Source organism: Squalius cephalus, assembly GCF_949319135.1.
Source record: "Squalius cephalus genome assembly, chromosome: 4".
Lineage (NCBI taxonomy): Eukaryota > Metazoa > Chordata > Actinopteri > Cypriniformes > Leuciscidae > Squalius > Squalius cephalus.
The window spans coordinates 11853896-11867726 of NC_137125.1; the positions used below are offsets into that span (position 1 = coordinate 11853896).

Here is a 13831-nt window from a genome sequence, read left to right on the forward strand (position 1 = left end):
AAGCTCAAGGTTGCCCATGAATAGATTCTGCTTCGTGTGCATGATCAAAATCTATAAAAGCCAAGAGGGTAGACCAGAAGAGATGCAGAGAAGACCTCAGAAGTTCCATCAAGTGGTAAGATCCAATGCTGACTGTGAATGAAAGGAATTTAACATCATCACTTATGCGTCTGTACTCAAAGTAATTGTGTTTTTATTTATATTAATACATTTTAATGAATTGATCTTTTTAATCCAAGGGTAGTGAACATTTCATCAGGTCTCAAGGACAAAAGGCAAGTGAGCTTAAGATTCAGTGTGTGGATTAGGGTAGATGAAAACAGTTGTTATAGTCTGTATTATAGACGAAAACTGGAGAAGCATGCTGTTTTTAAAAAACGTATGTAATTTATTTACAAAGAAATGTATTTAAAATGTATTAGTAAGATGAATTTAAGGAAGGGGTCCCATTGACCCTTTATTTATGTGTCAAACATAGGCACCTATTTGTATTGAATTCTGTTTTTCTTCTTCCACTTTTGAGTCTATGAGAGCCCATAAAAACCCTTGTGGGAAAGTTATTGGCCCAAATATAGAGAACATTCGACACATTTCTGTGCAGACTCAGTTTGTGGAAACAGAAAAAGAAGCGGGAAAGGGCCAATTGATGATGCTATAATAGATCGAAACATGAAATTGGCTCTAACTACAGAACTGTTGGTCTGATTAAATTCAAAATTGGGATGCAGTGTTGCTATAATAATCCATGATGACATTTGCATAACCATAAATCATTAGAAATGTCTTAAGTTTTATCATAAAATATTGAATTAATAATAAAAAAAAATCTGTCACAGAAATTTCTTAATATTTTTTAGAAAAATCTTATGCATCCATTGAGAGAAAAAAATTAAAGTACACTTATCTACAGAGGAGAAAAACTTCTCTTTAGCTCTCTTTGTGAGCATTAGTGAGTACACACATGCAATGTAATGTCCGTTTCGTTCATACTCGCAGCAGGAGGATGCACTCGGGCTGAGAGTCCACAAGTAAGACTAATAGTCGGCAGTGAAAATCTCTGTATTGTCCTGAAACCGTCCCCTGATACCAGCATTTCAATTTCATCACCAGAAAAACATATTCAATCGACATTTTTGCCATTAATGGGCCCCTTACCTGCTTCTTGCTTGCTATCTAAATGTCTATCTAGTATTGTTTTATGTGTCTGTATTCATGTGTAAGCCTAAACTTAGTAGTATGCCTCTTTCCTAACACAATTCATGTGTGTTTATATTTTATGTGTCTTGCCTTTGTTGAATATTTATGAAATTTGTAATGGATAAGTTGATATTTTCTCTCTTTAGTAAGCCGCCACCATGAGTACGGACGCAGAGATGGCCGCTTATGGCAAAGCTGCCATTTACCTTCGTAAGCCTGAGAGGGAGAGAATGGAGGCTCAGGCCAAACCATTTGATGGCAAGGCTGCCTGCTATGTGGCTGATGTCAAAGAGTTGTACCTCAAGGGAACAATCAAGAGCAAAGACGGTGGCAAAGTCACAGTTGTTTTGCTTGATACTCAGGAGGTAAATTTGAATTTCCATTTCATGTTAGATGGTCATTAAATTACTTATTACATTGTTTTCTTTTATATCTAATATTTAATTTATCAAATTTATAGGAGAGAGTTGTTAAGGAACAAGATGTCTACCCAATGAATCCTCCCAAGTATGACAAGATTGAGGACATGGCCATGATGACCCATCTCAATGAAGCTTCTGTGCTGTATAACCTCAAAGAGCGTTATGCTGCGTGGATGATCTACGTAAGTTCTGAAACGACATAAAAAGCATTTAAGTTAATTTTTTCTGTGTTGTTGGAATCTGACCATGTCTCTGCTCATTTCAGACCTACTCTGGACTGTTCTGCGCAACTGTGAACCCCTACAAGTGGCTCCCAGTGTATGATGCAGAAGTGGTGACTGCCTACAGAGGCAAAAAGCGTATGGAGGCCCCACCCCACATCTTCTCTGTCTCTGACAATGCCTATCAGTTCATGCAGACTGGTAAGACATTATGGAATTGAATTCTATAGAATTCATTAAGATGAATTAGATGTTGCTTTTAATATAATAAATATTTACCGGATATGTTACAAATTTCAATCGACAGATAGAGAAAATCAGTCCATCCTAATCACGTAAGTATTTTAATTTAATTTCAGACCATGACAAAAATGAAAAGTATAACATAGATGGAACATTTATGGAGATATTTACAAAATAGATTTTAAGATTGAACAAAGATTGAATATACTTTGAAAAGTCCACATGTCTTTCAATCTTCGGTCTTCTAATCTCTTATAAACCAGTGGAGAATCTGGTGCTGGAAAGACTGTGAACACGAAACGTGTCATCCAGTACTTTGCCACAGTTGCAGTGTCAGGTGTCAAGAAAGAGGCCAGTAAAATAAAGGTACGAGATACAAAACTATGTCATGTATATTATTTTAAAAGATGATGATTTACACTCATCTCACAAACTATACGATATGTAAATTTGTGAAATGCCTATAAATTGTGTTTAGTCATGAAATAGAAAAACAATTGAAAATAAATGAAAACCCTTCAAACATCACAGGGCTCTCTTGAGGACCAGATCATTGCTGCCAACCCTCTGCTTGAGTCTTATGGTAATGCCAAGACTGTGAGAAATGACAACTCCTCTCGTTTTGTAAGTTAACTACTGTTTATTTACAGTACAGGTGGTCAGTTGTTACATTTTACTGTACAGAGTTTTCTATAAATAGATTATAATAATTATTATTTATGTATTATGCTATTATGATTTAAACAGGGTAAATTCATCAGAATTCATTTCGGCACCACTGGAAAACTGGCTAGTGCTGACATTGAGACATGTAGGTGGACATGATTTCATTGATCCATCCTGAACATTTGTCTTTATCTGTCACTCTTCAGATGATTGTGCCTCAAGTATATTCTCTCAACAGATCTGCTGGAGAAGTCTAGAGTGTCATTCCAGCTTCCAGATGAGAGAGGCTACCACATCTTCTACCAAATGATGACCAACCATAAGCCTGAGATTGTTGGTAGGTGCACATATTTCATAAAATGTTTCAGATAATATTGCAAGATGCTCTTTCATAAATGCTCTGTATTTCACAGAAATGACGCTCATCACCACCAACCCCTATGACTTCCCCATGTGCAGTCAGGGTCAGATCACAGTGGCCAGCATTGATGATAAAGTTGAGCTGGATGCTACTGATGTGAGTCATTGCTATTTGAATATTGACATTCTATTTAAATATGGCAAATCATATATTTTATTATTCTCTGTAATTTACAGGACGCTATTGACATTCTTGGTTTCACAAGTGAGGATAAAGTGTGCATCTACAAGTTCACTGGAGCTGTGCTTCATCATGGTAACATGAAGTTCAAGCAGAAGCAGCGTGAGGAGCAGGCTGAGCCTGATGGCAATGAGGGTGAGACTTGTGTTATCCTGTATATCAATAAATCTGAAAATAAAATGAAGAGTACCTGGTGCCTGATTTATTATAATATTACACAAAAGACTCTATAGAGCAAAGATCATTTATTTTAAAATGTATTTAACAGAGGCTGACAAAATCGCCTACCTTCTGGGTTTGAACTCTTCTGAAATGCTGAAGGCTTTGTGCTACCCCAGAGTCAAGGTCGGAAATGAGTATGTGACCAAAGGCCAGACCGTGGCACAGGTATAGTAACATTTCCAGCATGCCATGTGTTTAACCTAAAATTCTGGCTAATTATTGCAGAAGCAGAATAAAATGTCCACTCTATTCTACTTACAGGTGTACAACTCTGTTAGCGCCTTGGCCAAATCTATCTATGAGAGGATGTTCTTGTGGATGGTCATTCGTATCAACCAGATGTTGGACACAAAACAACAAAGAAATTTCTACATTGGCGTGCTGGATATTGCTGGCTTTGAGATCTTTGATGTAAGAATGATTATTTTATCTCTTTTTATGTCAAAATGAATGATATTCTGAAGGTAGTAAATGTTTCTGTCATTTTTTGTCCTCCAGTACAACAGCATGGAGCAACTGTGCATCAACTTCACCAATGAGAAACTGCAACAGTTTTTCAACCACACCATGTTTGTGCTGGAGCAAGAGGAGTACAAGAAGGAGGGCATTGTTTGGGACTTCATTGACTTCGGCATGGACTTGGCTTCTTGCATTGAGCTCATTGAGAAGGTTATCAATGGTTTATGAATTTATTAATTTCCATTGATCCTATTCTCAAAATCTCCTATTTTTGATAATAAACAACATTCTTTTATAAACAGCCCATGGGTATCTTCTCCATCCTTGAAGAGGAGTGCATGTTCCCCAAGGCTTCAGATGCTTCCTTCAAGAACAAGCTATATGATCAGCATCTTGGCAAGAGCAAAGCTTTCGAGAAACCAAAACCTGCCAAAGGCAAGGCTGAAGCCCACTTCTCCCTGGTTCACTACGCTGGAACTGTGGACTACAATGTCACTGGCTGGTTGGAAAAGAACAAGGATCCACTGAATGATTCTGTTGTGCAGCTGTACCAGAAGTCTTCTGTCAAACTGCTGGCTTCTCTCTACCCAGTTGATGTTGAGGGTAAAGAAAAAATCTATTTAACAAAACTTTGATTCAGTTTTAAACTTTCTTTCTTGTTTTTGCATTTATACATGTTCCTTTGTATGTTTATCTCAATAGATACTACTAAAAAGGGAGGCAAGAAGAAGGGTGGCTCCATGCAGACTGTGTCCTCCCAGTTCAGGGTATGTATAGAGATGACATCACAGCAATATTGCTTTATTTAAAAAAAATTAATAAAAAAAGAAATACAAAGCATGCCAACCTTTTTCTATTCTCCACAGGAGAACTTGGGCAAACTCATGACCAACTTAAGGGCCACTCACCCTCACTTTGTGCGTTGCCTGATTCCTAATGAGACCAAGACTCCAGGTAAAGTTTTTTTTTTGCTTTTTTTTACGTATATATCAATATTTTAGTTCTCAATATATATGATGAAGTTAAATTACCAAGTGCATGGTGTAAACTGTTCGTTATAGGTCTCATGCAGAACTTCCTGGTTATCCACCAGCTGAGGTGTAACGGTGTTCTGGAGGGTATCAGAATTTGCACAAAGGGCTTCCCCAGCAGAATCCAATATGGTGACTTTAAGCAGAGGTAAATTGGGACCACATGAAAACAACATTTCCGAGGAGGCTCCTAATTAAAAGATATGAAGTATTTTGATACATTTTCCACAGATACAAGGTGCTGAATGCTGGTGTTATCCCAGACGGACAGTTTATGGATAACAAGAAGGCCAGTGAGAAACTTCTGGGATCCATCGACGTTAATCATGACGACTACAGATTTGGACATACAAAGGTTTATATTTAGCTTTACAAATTTCAAGATTCAGTGATCATGGTCATTTAGCTTAGACAGTTTAAATCAATATATTTTGATTTACTGTTTTACATAAATTCAGGTGTTCTTCAAAGCTGGTCTTCTGGGTGCTCTTGAGGAGATGCGAGATGAGAAACTGGCTGCTCTGGTCACAATGACTCAGGCTCTCTGTCGTGGTTTCCTGACAAGGAAGGAGTATGTGAAAATGATGGAGAGGAGGTGATTATTGTCATGAGTAAAGATGACATCAATGATAACTGTGCAAACTTAATGATGATTATGCCATTTAATGATGAATTATTCACAGGGAGTCGGTTTACACCATCCAATACAACATCCGTTCATTCATGAATGTCAAACACTGGCCATGGATGAAGGTTTATTACAAGATTAAGCCTCTGCTTCAGAGTGCAGAGACTGAGAAGGAGCTGGCAACCATGAAAGAGGACTTTACAAAATGCAAAGAGGCTTTGGTTAAGGCTGAAGCCAAAAAGAAGGAGCTTGAAGAGAAGATGGTATCACTGCTGCAAGAGAAAAATGATCTGCAGCTGCAAGTAGCATCTGTGAGTATATTTTATAATTAACTGAATTTTGGCTACATTAAAAATGAGCAAGGTTGTTTCCAATGAAATAGCAATCTATTTTACTAACAGGAATCTGAGGGTCTCTCAGATGCTGAGGAGAGGTGTGAGGGTCTGATTAAAAGCAAAATCCAGCTTGAAGCTAAACTCAAGGAGACAACTGAGAGACTGGAGGATGAGGAAGAAATCAATGCTGAACTGACAGCCAAGAAGAGGAAACTGGAGGATGAGTGCTCTGAGCTGAAGAAAGACATTGATGACCTGGAGCTCACCTTGGCTAAAGTGGAGAAGGAGAAACATGCCACTGAGAATAAGGTTAGAAATTGAGTTGGTTTAAGATTAGATTTAATCTCTGTCTTATAAATTGATATAGAATATGAATTGTCATATTTAAGCTTATTTGGAACAAAAAATCATACAGGTCAAGAACTTGACTGAGGAAATGACAGCTCAGGATGAGAGCATTGCTAAGCTTACGAAAGAGAAGAAAGCCCTCCAAGAGGCACATCAGCAGACACTGGATGATCTTCAGGCCGAGGAGGACAAAGTCAACACCCTGACCAAAGCCAAGACAAAGCTTGAGCAACAAGTTGATGATGTGAGTTGATTATGTAAACTAAGTATATTAATTCATCAAATCAACTGTTTTCTGCTGTGAACATATTTTATATATCATTGTCCTGTAGCTTGAGGGTTCCCTTGAACAAGAGAAGAAGCTCCGCATGGACCTGGAGAGAGCTAAGAGAAAGCTTGAAGGAGACCTGAAATTATCCCAAGAGTCCGTCATGGACCTGGAAAATGACAAGCAGCAATCTGATGAGAAAATAAAAAAGTAAATAAAGCAGGAAATCTTGTATTTCTTTTATTTTTAAAAATGTTGTTGTTGTGTTATGTTTTTTTTTTTTTACAACTACTTATTGTTGAACACCAACAGGAGAGACTTTGAAACAAGCCAGCTGCTCAGCAAGATAGAAGATGAACAATCTCTGGGTGCTCAACTCCAGAAGAAGATCAAGGAGCTTCAGGTATTTTGAGATTTTTTCAAACATTACATCATTATGATCAAATGCAGATCACCAAAAATCTAATTAATTACTTTCCACCATAGGCCCGCATTGAGGAACTGGAGGAAGAGATCGAGGCTGAGCGCGCTGCTCGTGCCAAGGTTGAGAAGCAGAGAGCTGATCTCTCCAGGGAACTTGAGGAGATCAGTGAGAGGCTTGAGGAGGCTGGAGGAGCCACTTCTGCTCAGATTGAGATGAATAAGAAGCGTGAAGCTGAATTCCAGAAGCTGCGTCGTGATCTTGAAGAGTCCACCCTCCAGCATGAATCTACTGCTGCTGCCCTCCGCAAGAAGCAGGCAGACACTGTGGCCGAGTTGGGAGAGCAAATCGACAACCTGCAGCGTGTCAAGCAGAAGCTTGAGAAAGAGAAGAGTGAATTCAAAATGGAGATTGATGATCTTTCCAGCAACATGGAAGCTGTTGCCAAAGCAAAGGTTGGGGAATATTCTAAAGCATGTATGTGATCCATGCTGGCAAAATGAGTCGAATATGCATGTGCTAATTTCGAGCTACAGGCAAATGTAAATTTTGGTCGAATTTAATTTTTTATTTTTTATTTAGAAGCCCAGGGCTAGTCATCCCAGGGCTCCAAGTAGTAATTAAACATCTATAATTATCTTTATTTTTACGTTTTCTGAGAGGTAAAATGTAAAATGTTCCTAAATCTTTCCTTTGTTTTAATAATCCATGAAAAATTTCCATTTTTCTTTGCTCGCTTCTCAACGACTGGTGCTTCCCCTCACCACAAGTTTTAATATTCATAGCGAATTCTCGATGGCATAAGTCTGAACCAATGAAATATGATTTTTAAACTCATGCTGATGTAAACAAAACGATCTTACTCGCACTGACTGACAGATCAACACAAAGTGCGCACAAAGACGCCTCTCAGACAGCACGTAATCCCGATATACACATATACACAGAATTGCAGTATTTCAAAATATCTGTCTTGGCGAATATTCATGCAAACATTATCTGTTATGCCTTAAGTGAACGTTTGGTTAACTGTTGGGAAAAAACATCTGATATATAACATTATATTAAATACGTGAATTACAGTAGGTCTCAGTAGGTTGCTGCTGTCTCATTAATGTTAATCAAACTATTGTGGTATCATGGAAAAAAAATGTATATATATTTTTCCTATAGATATTTGGTTTTGATTTGGTGTGTGCCAAATTTGGTGGTATTACCAGGAATTTTAAGGTATGGTTGCAAGGTGATTTTGTTTTGGATCCTGAAAACTGATTCCAGCAAATCATACATCATCATACATGAAGGTTTTTATTAATAACAATAAAAGTAAATAACTAACTAATTTTTGAAAATGTGCTCATTGTGACTGATTTTGCCAGCATGGGTCACATACAACAAGTCTTGAAGTTCTTTCAAATATCTAATGACTTTTGTATTTGCAGGGCAATCTTGAGAAGATGTGCCGCACACTTGAGGACCAACTTAGTGAAACTAAGTCCAAGAATGACGAGAACGTTCGTCAGTTAAATGATCTCAGTACTCAAAGTGCAAGATTTCAAACTGAAAATGGTAACTCATGAACAAATTAATATTATATCAAAAGTAATTAATGTCAATAATTAACAATAATTATTAACAAAAATCAATCAAAAATAATAGTGTATTAAGATTATTCAGCTGTACATTTATGACTGTAACACTGATAAAATCTTACATCCATTTGTTTTGAAATAAACTGATAGAGACATAGAAAAGTCTGACACAGTGAATCTAAATCTATACAGGTGAGTTTGGCCGTCAGCTGGAGGAGAAGGAGGCTCTGGTTTCTCAGCTCACCAGAGGCAAACAAGCTTCCACTCAGCAAATTGAGGAGCTTAAGAGGCACATTGAAGAGGAGGTTAAGGTAATACAGCATAATCAATTCATGCACATATTTGTCAATTACTTTACTGTAGAGACAAGCTAATATTATGCGACTTTGTCCCTTAGGCTAAGAACGCACTGGCCCATGCTGTGCAATCAGCCCGTCATGACTGCGACCTGCTCCGTGAGCAGTTTGAGGAAGAGCAGGAGGCAAAGTCTGAGCTGCAGCGGGGAATGTCAAAGGCCAACAGTGAGGTTGCTCAATGGAGAACCAAATATGAAACTGATGCCATCCAGCGCACTGAGGAGCTTGAAGAGTCCAAGTATGTATATTATTGTATAATATTCCCAATTCTCACAGCTATTTTATAGATTAGAATTCAAAATAATGTGTATTATTTAACAGAAAGAAGCTGGCTCAGCGTCTGCAAGAGGCAGAGGAACAAGTTGAGGCCGTAAACTCCAAATGTGCATCTCTGGAGAAGACCAAACAGAGACTCCAGGGTGAGGTGGAGGACCTCATGATTGATGTGGAGAGAGCCAATGGTTTGGCTGCCAACCTTGACAAGAAGCAGAGAAACTTCGACAAGGTAAACAGTTTTAATCATATTATATTCTCTTTGTTAAAGTATTGCTGGAATGGGCTTTGTTCAACTTTTTTTAAACAAACTCTATCCTAAAATATCTCCACCAAAGGTCCTGGCAGAATGGAAGCAGAAATATGAGGAAGGTCAGGCAGAGCTGGAAGGTGCTCAGAAAGAGGCTCGTTCACTCAGCACTGAACTGTTCAAGATGAAGAACTCCTATGAGGAGAGCCTGGATCATCTGGAGACCCTCAAGAGAGAGAACAAGAATCTGCAGCGTAAGAATGAAGCCGTTAAATTAGAAAAAACTCAAAGGGATTATTCACCCAAAATGAAAATTCTTTTACTAAATACTCAGCCTCATGTTTTGTTCCAAACTCGTGAGACTTTTGTTCATCTTCGGAACACAAATCAAGATCTTTTTGATGAAATCTGAGAGCTCAATTCATATGGATTAATTTTATGATCTCTTTGTAACCTTTTTGAAGCGTCAAATAATCAATTGTGTAGCTGTCTATGGAGGGACAGAAAGCTTTCAAATTTCATCAAAAAGATCTTCACTTGTGTTCCAAAGATGAACGAAAGTCTTATGGGTTTTTTAATGACATGAGGGTGAGTAATTAATTAATGATAACATTTTAATTTTTGGGTGAACTATCCCTTTAAATGTTCTAATTCTCAGTGAGCATTAAAAAGTAAGCACATATGATTAATGAATGTGCATTATGATAAATATTATATGTTTTTCTTTCTATAGAGGAAATTTCAGATCTGACAGAGCAGTTAGGTGAGACTGGTAAGAGCATCCATGAGCTGGAAAAGGCCAAGAAGACAGTGGAGACTGAGAAGGCAGAGATTCAGACTGCCCTGGAAGAGGCTGAAGTGAGTATCTGGAGATCAATATGGAATTCTTGCTAGAACCATCATACTGTGTTGTTGTATTCATCAATACACTGTGTGCATTTTCATTCTTATGTTTAAATGTTGCTTTATTTGTCATAGGGTACACTGGAGCATGAGGAGTCCAAGATTCTACGTATCCAGCTTGAGCTAAACCAGATCAAGGGAGAGATTGACCGGAAGCTTGCAGAGAAGGATGAGGAGATGGAGCAGATCAAGAGGAACAGCCAGAGAATCATTGAATCCATGCAGGGCACTCTGGACTCTGAAATCAGGAGCAGGAATGATGCCCTGAGAATCAAGAAGAAGATGGAGGGTGACCTTAATGAGATGGAGATTCAGCTTAGCCACTCCAATCGCCAGGCTGCTGAGGCCCAGAAACAGCTCAGGAATGTACAGGGACAACTTAAGGTATGCATAGGAATTATTCTTTTCGACTTTGGGATGCATTCATATATTTTTTTTAAATAATCGAACATATGGTCAGGACAGCCTAGCAGAAACCACATCAAAAGCTCATTCTAAAGCTATTGTTATGTTCAGGATGCCCAACTGCACCTTGATGATGCCCAGAGAGGACAGGAAGACATGAAGGAGCAGGTGGCCATGGTGGAGCGCAGAAACAATCTGATGCAGGCTGAGATTGAGGAGCTGAGAGCTGCTCTGGAGCAGACAGAGAGAAGCCGCAAAGTGGCTGAACAAGAGCTAGTGGATATCAGTGAGCGTGTTGGGCTGTTGCACTCTCAGGTAAGGGCATATTGTTTCCCTGAAATTAAGGGAATTGAGAGCATCATTCAAAATGTTCAAACTGTTGCTTTCCATTTTGCAGAACACAAGTCTCATTAACACCAAAAAGAAGCTTGAGGCTGACCTTATTCATGTCCAGAGTGAAGTTGATGACACTGTACAGGAAGCCAGAAATGCAGAGGAGAAGGCCAAGAAGGCCATCACTGATGTGAGCAACAGTAGCTGCCAAATGTTTCATAAGACGCTTACGTACTTAAAAAAATGTGGATCTAATGACTTTCTGTATTAATGCAAAAGGCTGCAATGATGGCAGAAGAGCTGAAGAAGGAGCAGGACACCAGTTCTCACCTTGAGAGGATGAAGAAGAATCTGGAGATCACAGTGAAGGACCTGCAGCACCGTCTGGATGAGGCTGAGAATCTGGCCATGAAAGGAGGAAAGAAACAACTCCAGAAGTTGGAGTCCCGAGTAAGCCTCTTTATAGTTATGATATGGGCAAAGTGAAGTATGATATATTATGATTTGTTTGAATAAAAATAATATTTTCTTTAGGTCCGTGAGCTTGAAGCTGAAGTTGAAGCTGAGCAGAGACGTGGAGCTGATGCTATTAAAGGTGTCCGCAAATATGAGAGGCGAGTGAAAGAGCTCACTTATCAGGTATGACCATATTCCTCACAAGTCTGTTCAGACAAAAGAGTCTGTAGTGTATACTAGTGTATGTACTGACAATGCCTATTTTTAGTAAAGGATCAATGCTTAATTTTTGTAAATGTGTATTTTTTGAAGACTGACGAGGACAAGAAGAACATCACCAGACTCCAGGATTTGGTTGACAAACTGCAGCTGAAGGTCAAAGTCTACAAGAGGCAGTCTGAAGAAGTGGTATGTAAAATCTAATAGAACATTTTGACACCGTAATTATTTATATTGGAATGCTAATTTGATGAAACATGATACATGAACCATATAAAAAACCTTTAGGAGGAGCAAGCCAATGCTCACCTGTCCAAGTTGAGGAAGGTGCAGCATGAGCTTGAGGAGGCTGAGGAGCGTGCTGACATTTCTGAGTCTCAGGTCAACAAGCTCAGAGTTAAGAGCCGTGATTCTGGAAAGGTTAGACTAAGTAGATGATTTTTTTCCCCATTATTTATTCAACTTGTTTATCCAAATGCATGAACATTTCAGCAGATGTAATGGAACTATAATAATTGCATTTTGCTGATGTTACATATCCTGTATGACATTTGCACATCTGTATTCTATTCATTATGTAAAGTGAAGAACATTTTTGTTAATAAGACTAATGTTTGCCTCTTCCTTCTTTCCCAGGTTAAAGAAGAATGAATCTTTAACACTTGAAAGGAGCATTTACTGAAGTCATATAATATGAATGTTCATTGTAAAAGTACCTTTCTTAATAAACCTGTTTATTTCAGCAAATAATTAGCCTTTGTGTGATTTTTCAACAAGATACACTATTACAACACTAATATCTGATCTCTATGATTCAAAAGGTTTCATAAAATTGAATTCTCATGTTTACTGAATGCATTCGCTCAAACATTTCTGCTATAAAGTTTCCACCCTGGATTGATGTTATTGACTATTGCAATATTCTTTGAACTAGCCTTCCAGTTAGCACAATTAACCCTCTACAGATGATCCAGAGATCAAAAAAGTAAATATAATACCTGGAAAAAAGCTATAGTTACCTATAACATTTATCATTTTCATTAAAGTATATTATAATATATATTTTATATATTTATTATATTTAATATAATTTAATTTACTTAATTTATAATATAATGCATGCATTTATAATATAATACCCTATAATGAGCAAGCAACAAGGTGTTTTTCTGAAATACAAAAATGAGTGAATGACACATGTGGAGTGTACTGTGAAGTAACCGGACAGTACTGATCAAGGCCAAAAATTGTACATAGATACAATTTATAATAACACTTAAGTGCATAAATTAAGATTGATATGTTAGACGCACATGTGTCAAACTCCAGTTCTGGAGGGCCACTGTCCTGCATAGTTTAGCTCCAACCAGCTCCAAAAACACCTGCCTGGAAGTTTCTAGTAATCCTGAAGACCTTGAATAGCTGGATCAGGTGTGTTTAATTAGGGTTGAAGCTAAACTCTGCAGGGTTGTGGCCAGGAACTGAGTTTGACATCTCACCTTAACAGTCTTGAATCAGCGTAAATGATCATCTCAACAAAATGGTGGTTTATACTTTTTTTGAACTAATAGCAACCTTGTTAATTACCATGCCAACGTATCACCTGATCCATGAACAAGGAACGCCCATTAATTTGATTTGCCCCGTCCACTTTTAAAATAATTTGTAAAATAATTTTTTTATATATATATTTTTTTTAATTTTCTTCATTAATTTTTTATATATATATATATATATATATATATATATATATTTTTTTTTTTTTTTTTTTTTAAATGTTTATGCATTTTTTTGCATCCAAAAAGACAAGACAATAGGAACTTTTCAAACATTTATTATAAAAAAACAGATCGCTTTGCTGGGCTCGGCTCCTCCTGCAAAGAGCGAGAAAGGCAAAGAGTCAGTGAATACGCCCACTCGTCAGTCAAATGGTTAAACAGACCCACCAAAAGATGGACTAACCGAAGCGGAGGGGGGCGGAG

At 37.8% G+C, this 13831-nt stretch overlaps 1 protein-coding gene across 2 annotated transcripts; it reads left to right on the forward strand.

Annotated features, from left to right (window-relative positions):
- On the forward strand, positions 1–12599 carry LOC307156937 (myosin heavy chain, fast skeletal muscle-like). 2 transcript variants are annotated; one of them, XM_079868652.1, is made up of 41 exons: positions 1–115; positions 240–279; positions 1348–1562; positions 1658–1801; positions 1885–2041; positions 2148–2175; positions 2347–2449; positions 2615–2707; positions 2831–2894; positions 2988–3086; positions 3163–3266; positions 3347–3485; positions 3619–3737; positions 3834–3983; positions 4071–4241; positions 4334–4634; positions 4734–4798; positions 4898–4985; positions 5093–5210; positions 5294–5417; positions 5521–5657; positions 5746–6001; positions 6092–6334; positions 6441–6617; positions 6706–6851; positions 6954–7044; positions 7128–7517; positions 8505–8631; positions 8847–8965; positions 9052–9248; positions 9332–9515; positions 9622–9787; positions 10267–10391; positions 10512–10820; positions 10953–11156; positions 11239–11364; positions 11454–11624; positions 11709–11813; positions 11943–12038; positions 12138–12269; positions 12486–12599. In XM_079868652.1, exons 1-41 carry the CDS (start codon positions 17–19, stop codon positions 12498–12500), a joined length of 5937 nt encoding a protein of 1978 aa, XP_079724778.1. In that variant the 5' UTR covers positions 1–16; the 3' UTR covers positions 12501–12599. The 2 variants fall into 2 exon arrangements, with proteins under 2 accessions (XP_079724778.1, XP_079724779.1); XM_079868653.1 differs by having other exon boundaries at positions 87–115; positions 240–275; positions 1344–1562.
- The last annotated feature ends 1232 nt before the right edge of the window (positions 12600–13831 follow it).

What these genes read in the sequence shown, in the direction of transcription:
- LOC307156937 (XM_079868652.1), top strand. Translation starts at nt 17, where the DNA reads ATGAATAGATTCTGCTTCGTGTGCATGATCAAAATCTATAAAAGCCAA. An exon ending in AATCAGTCCATCCTAATCAC is followed by an intron (nt 2,176 to 2,346) that starts GTAAGTATTTTA and finishes CTTATAAACCAG; the next exon opens with TGGAGAATCTGGTGCTGGAA. An exon ending in CCATAAGCCTGAGATTGTTG is followed by an intron (nt 3,087 to 3,162) that starts GTAGGTGCACAT and finishes TGTATTTCACAG; the next exon opens with AAATGACGCTCATCACCACC.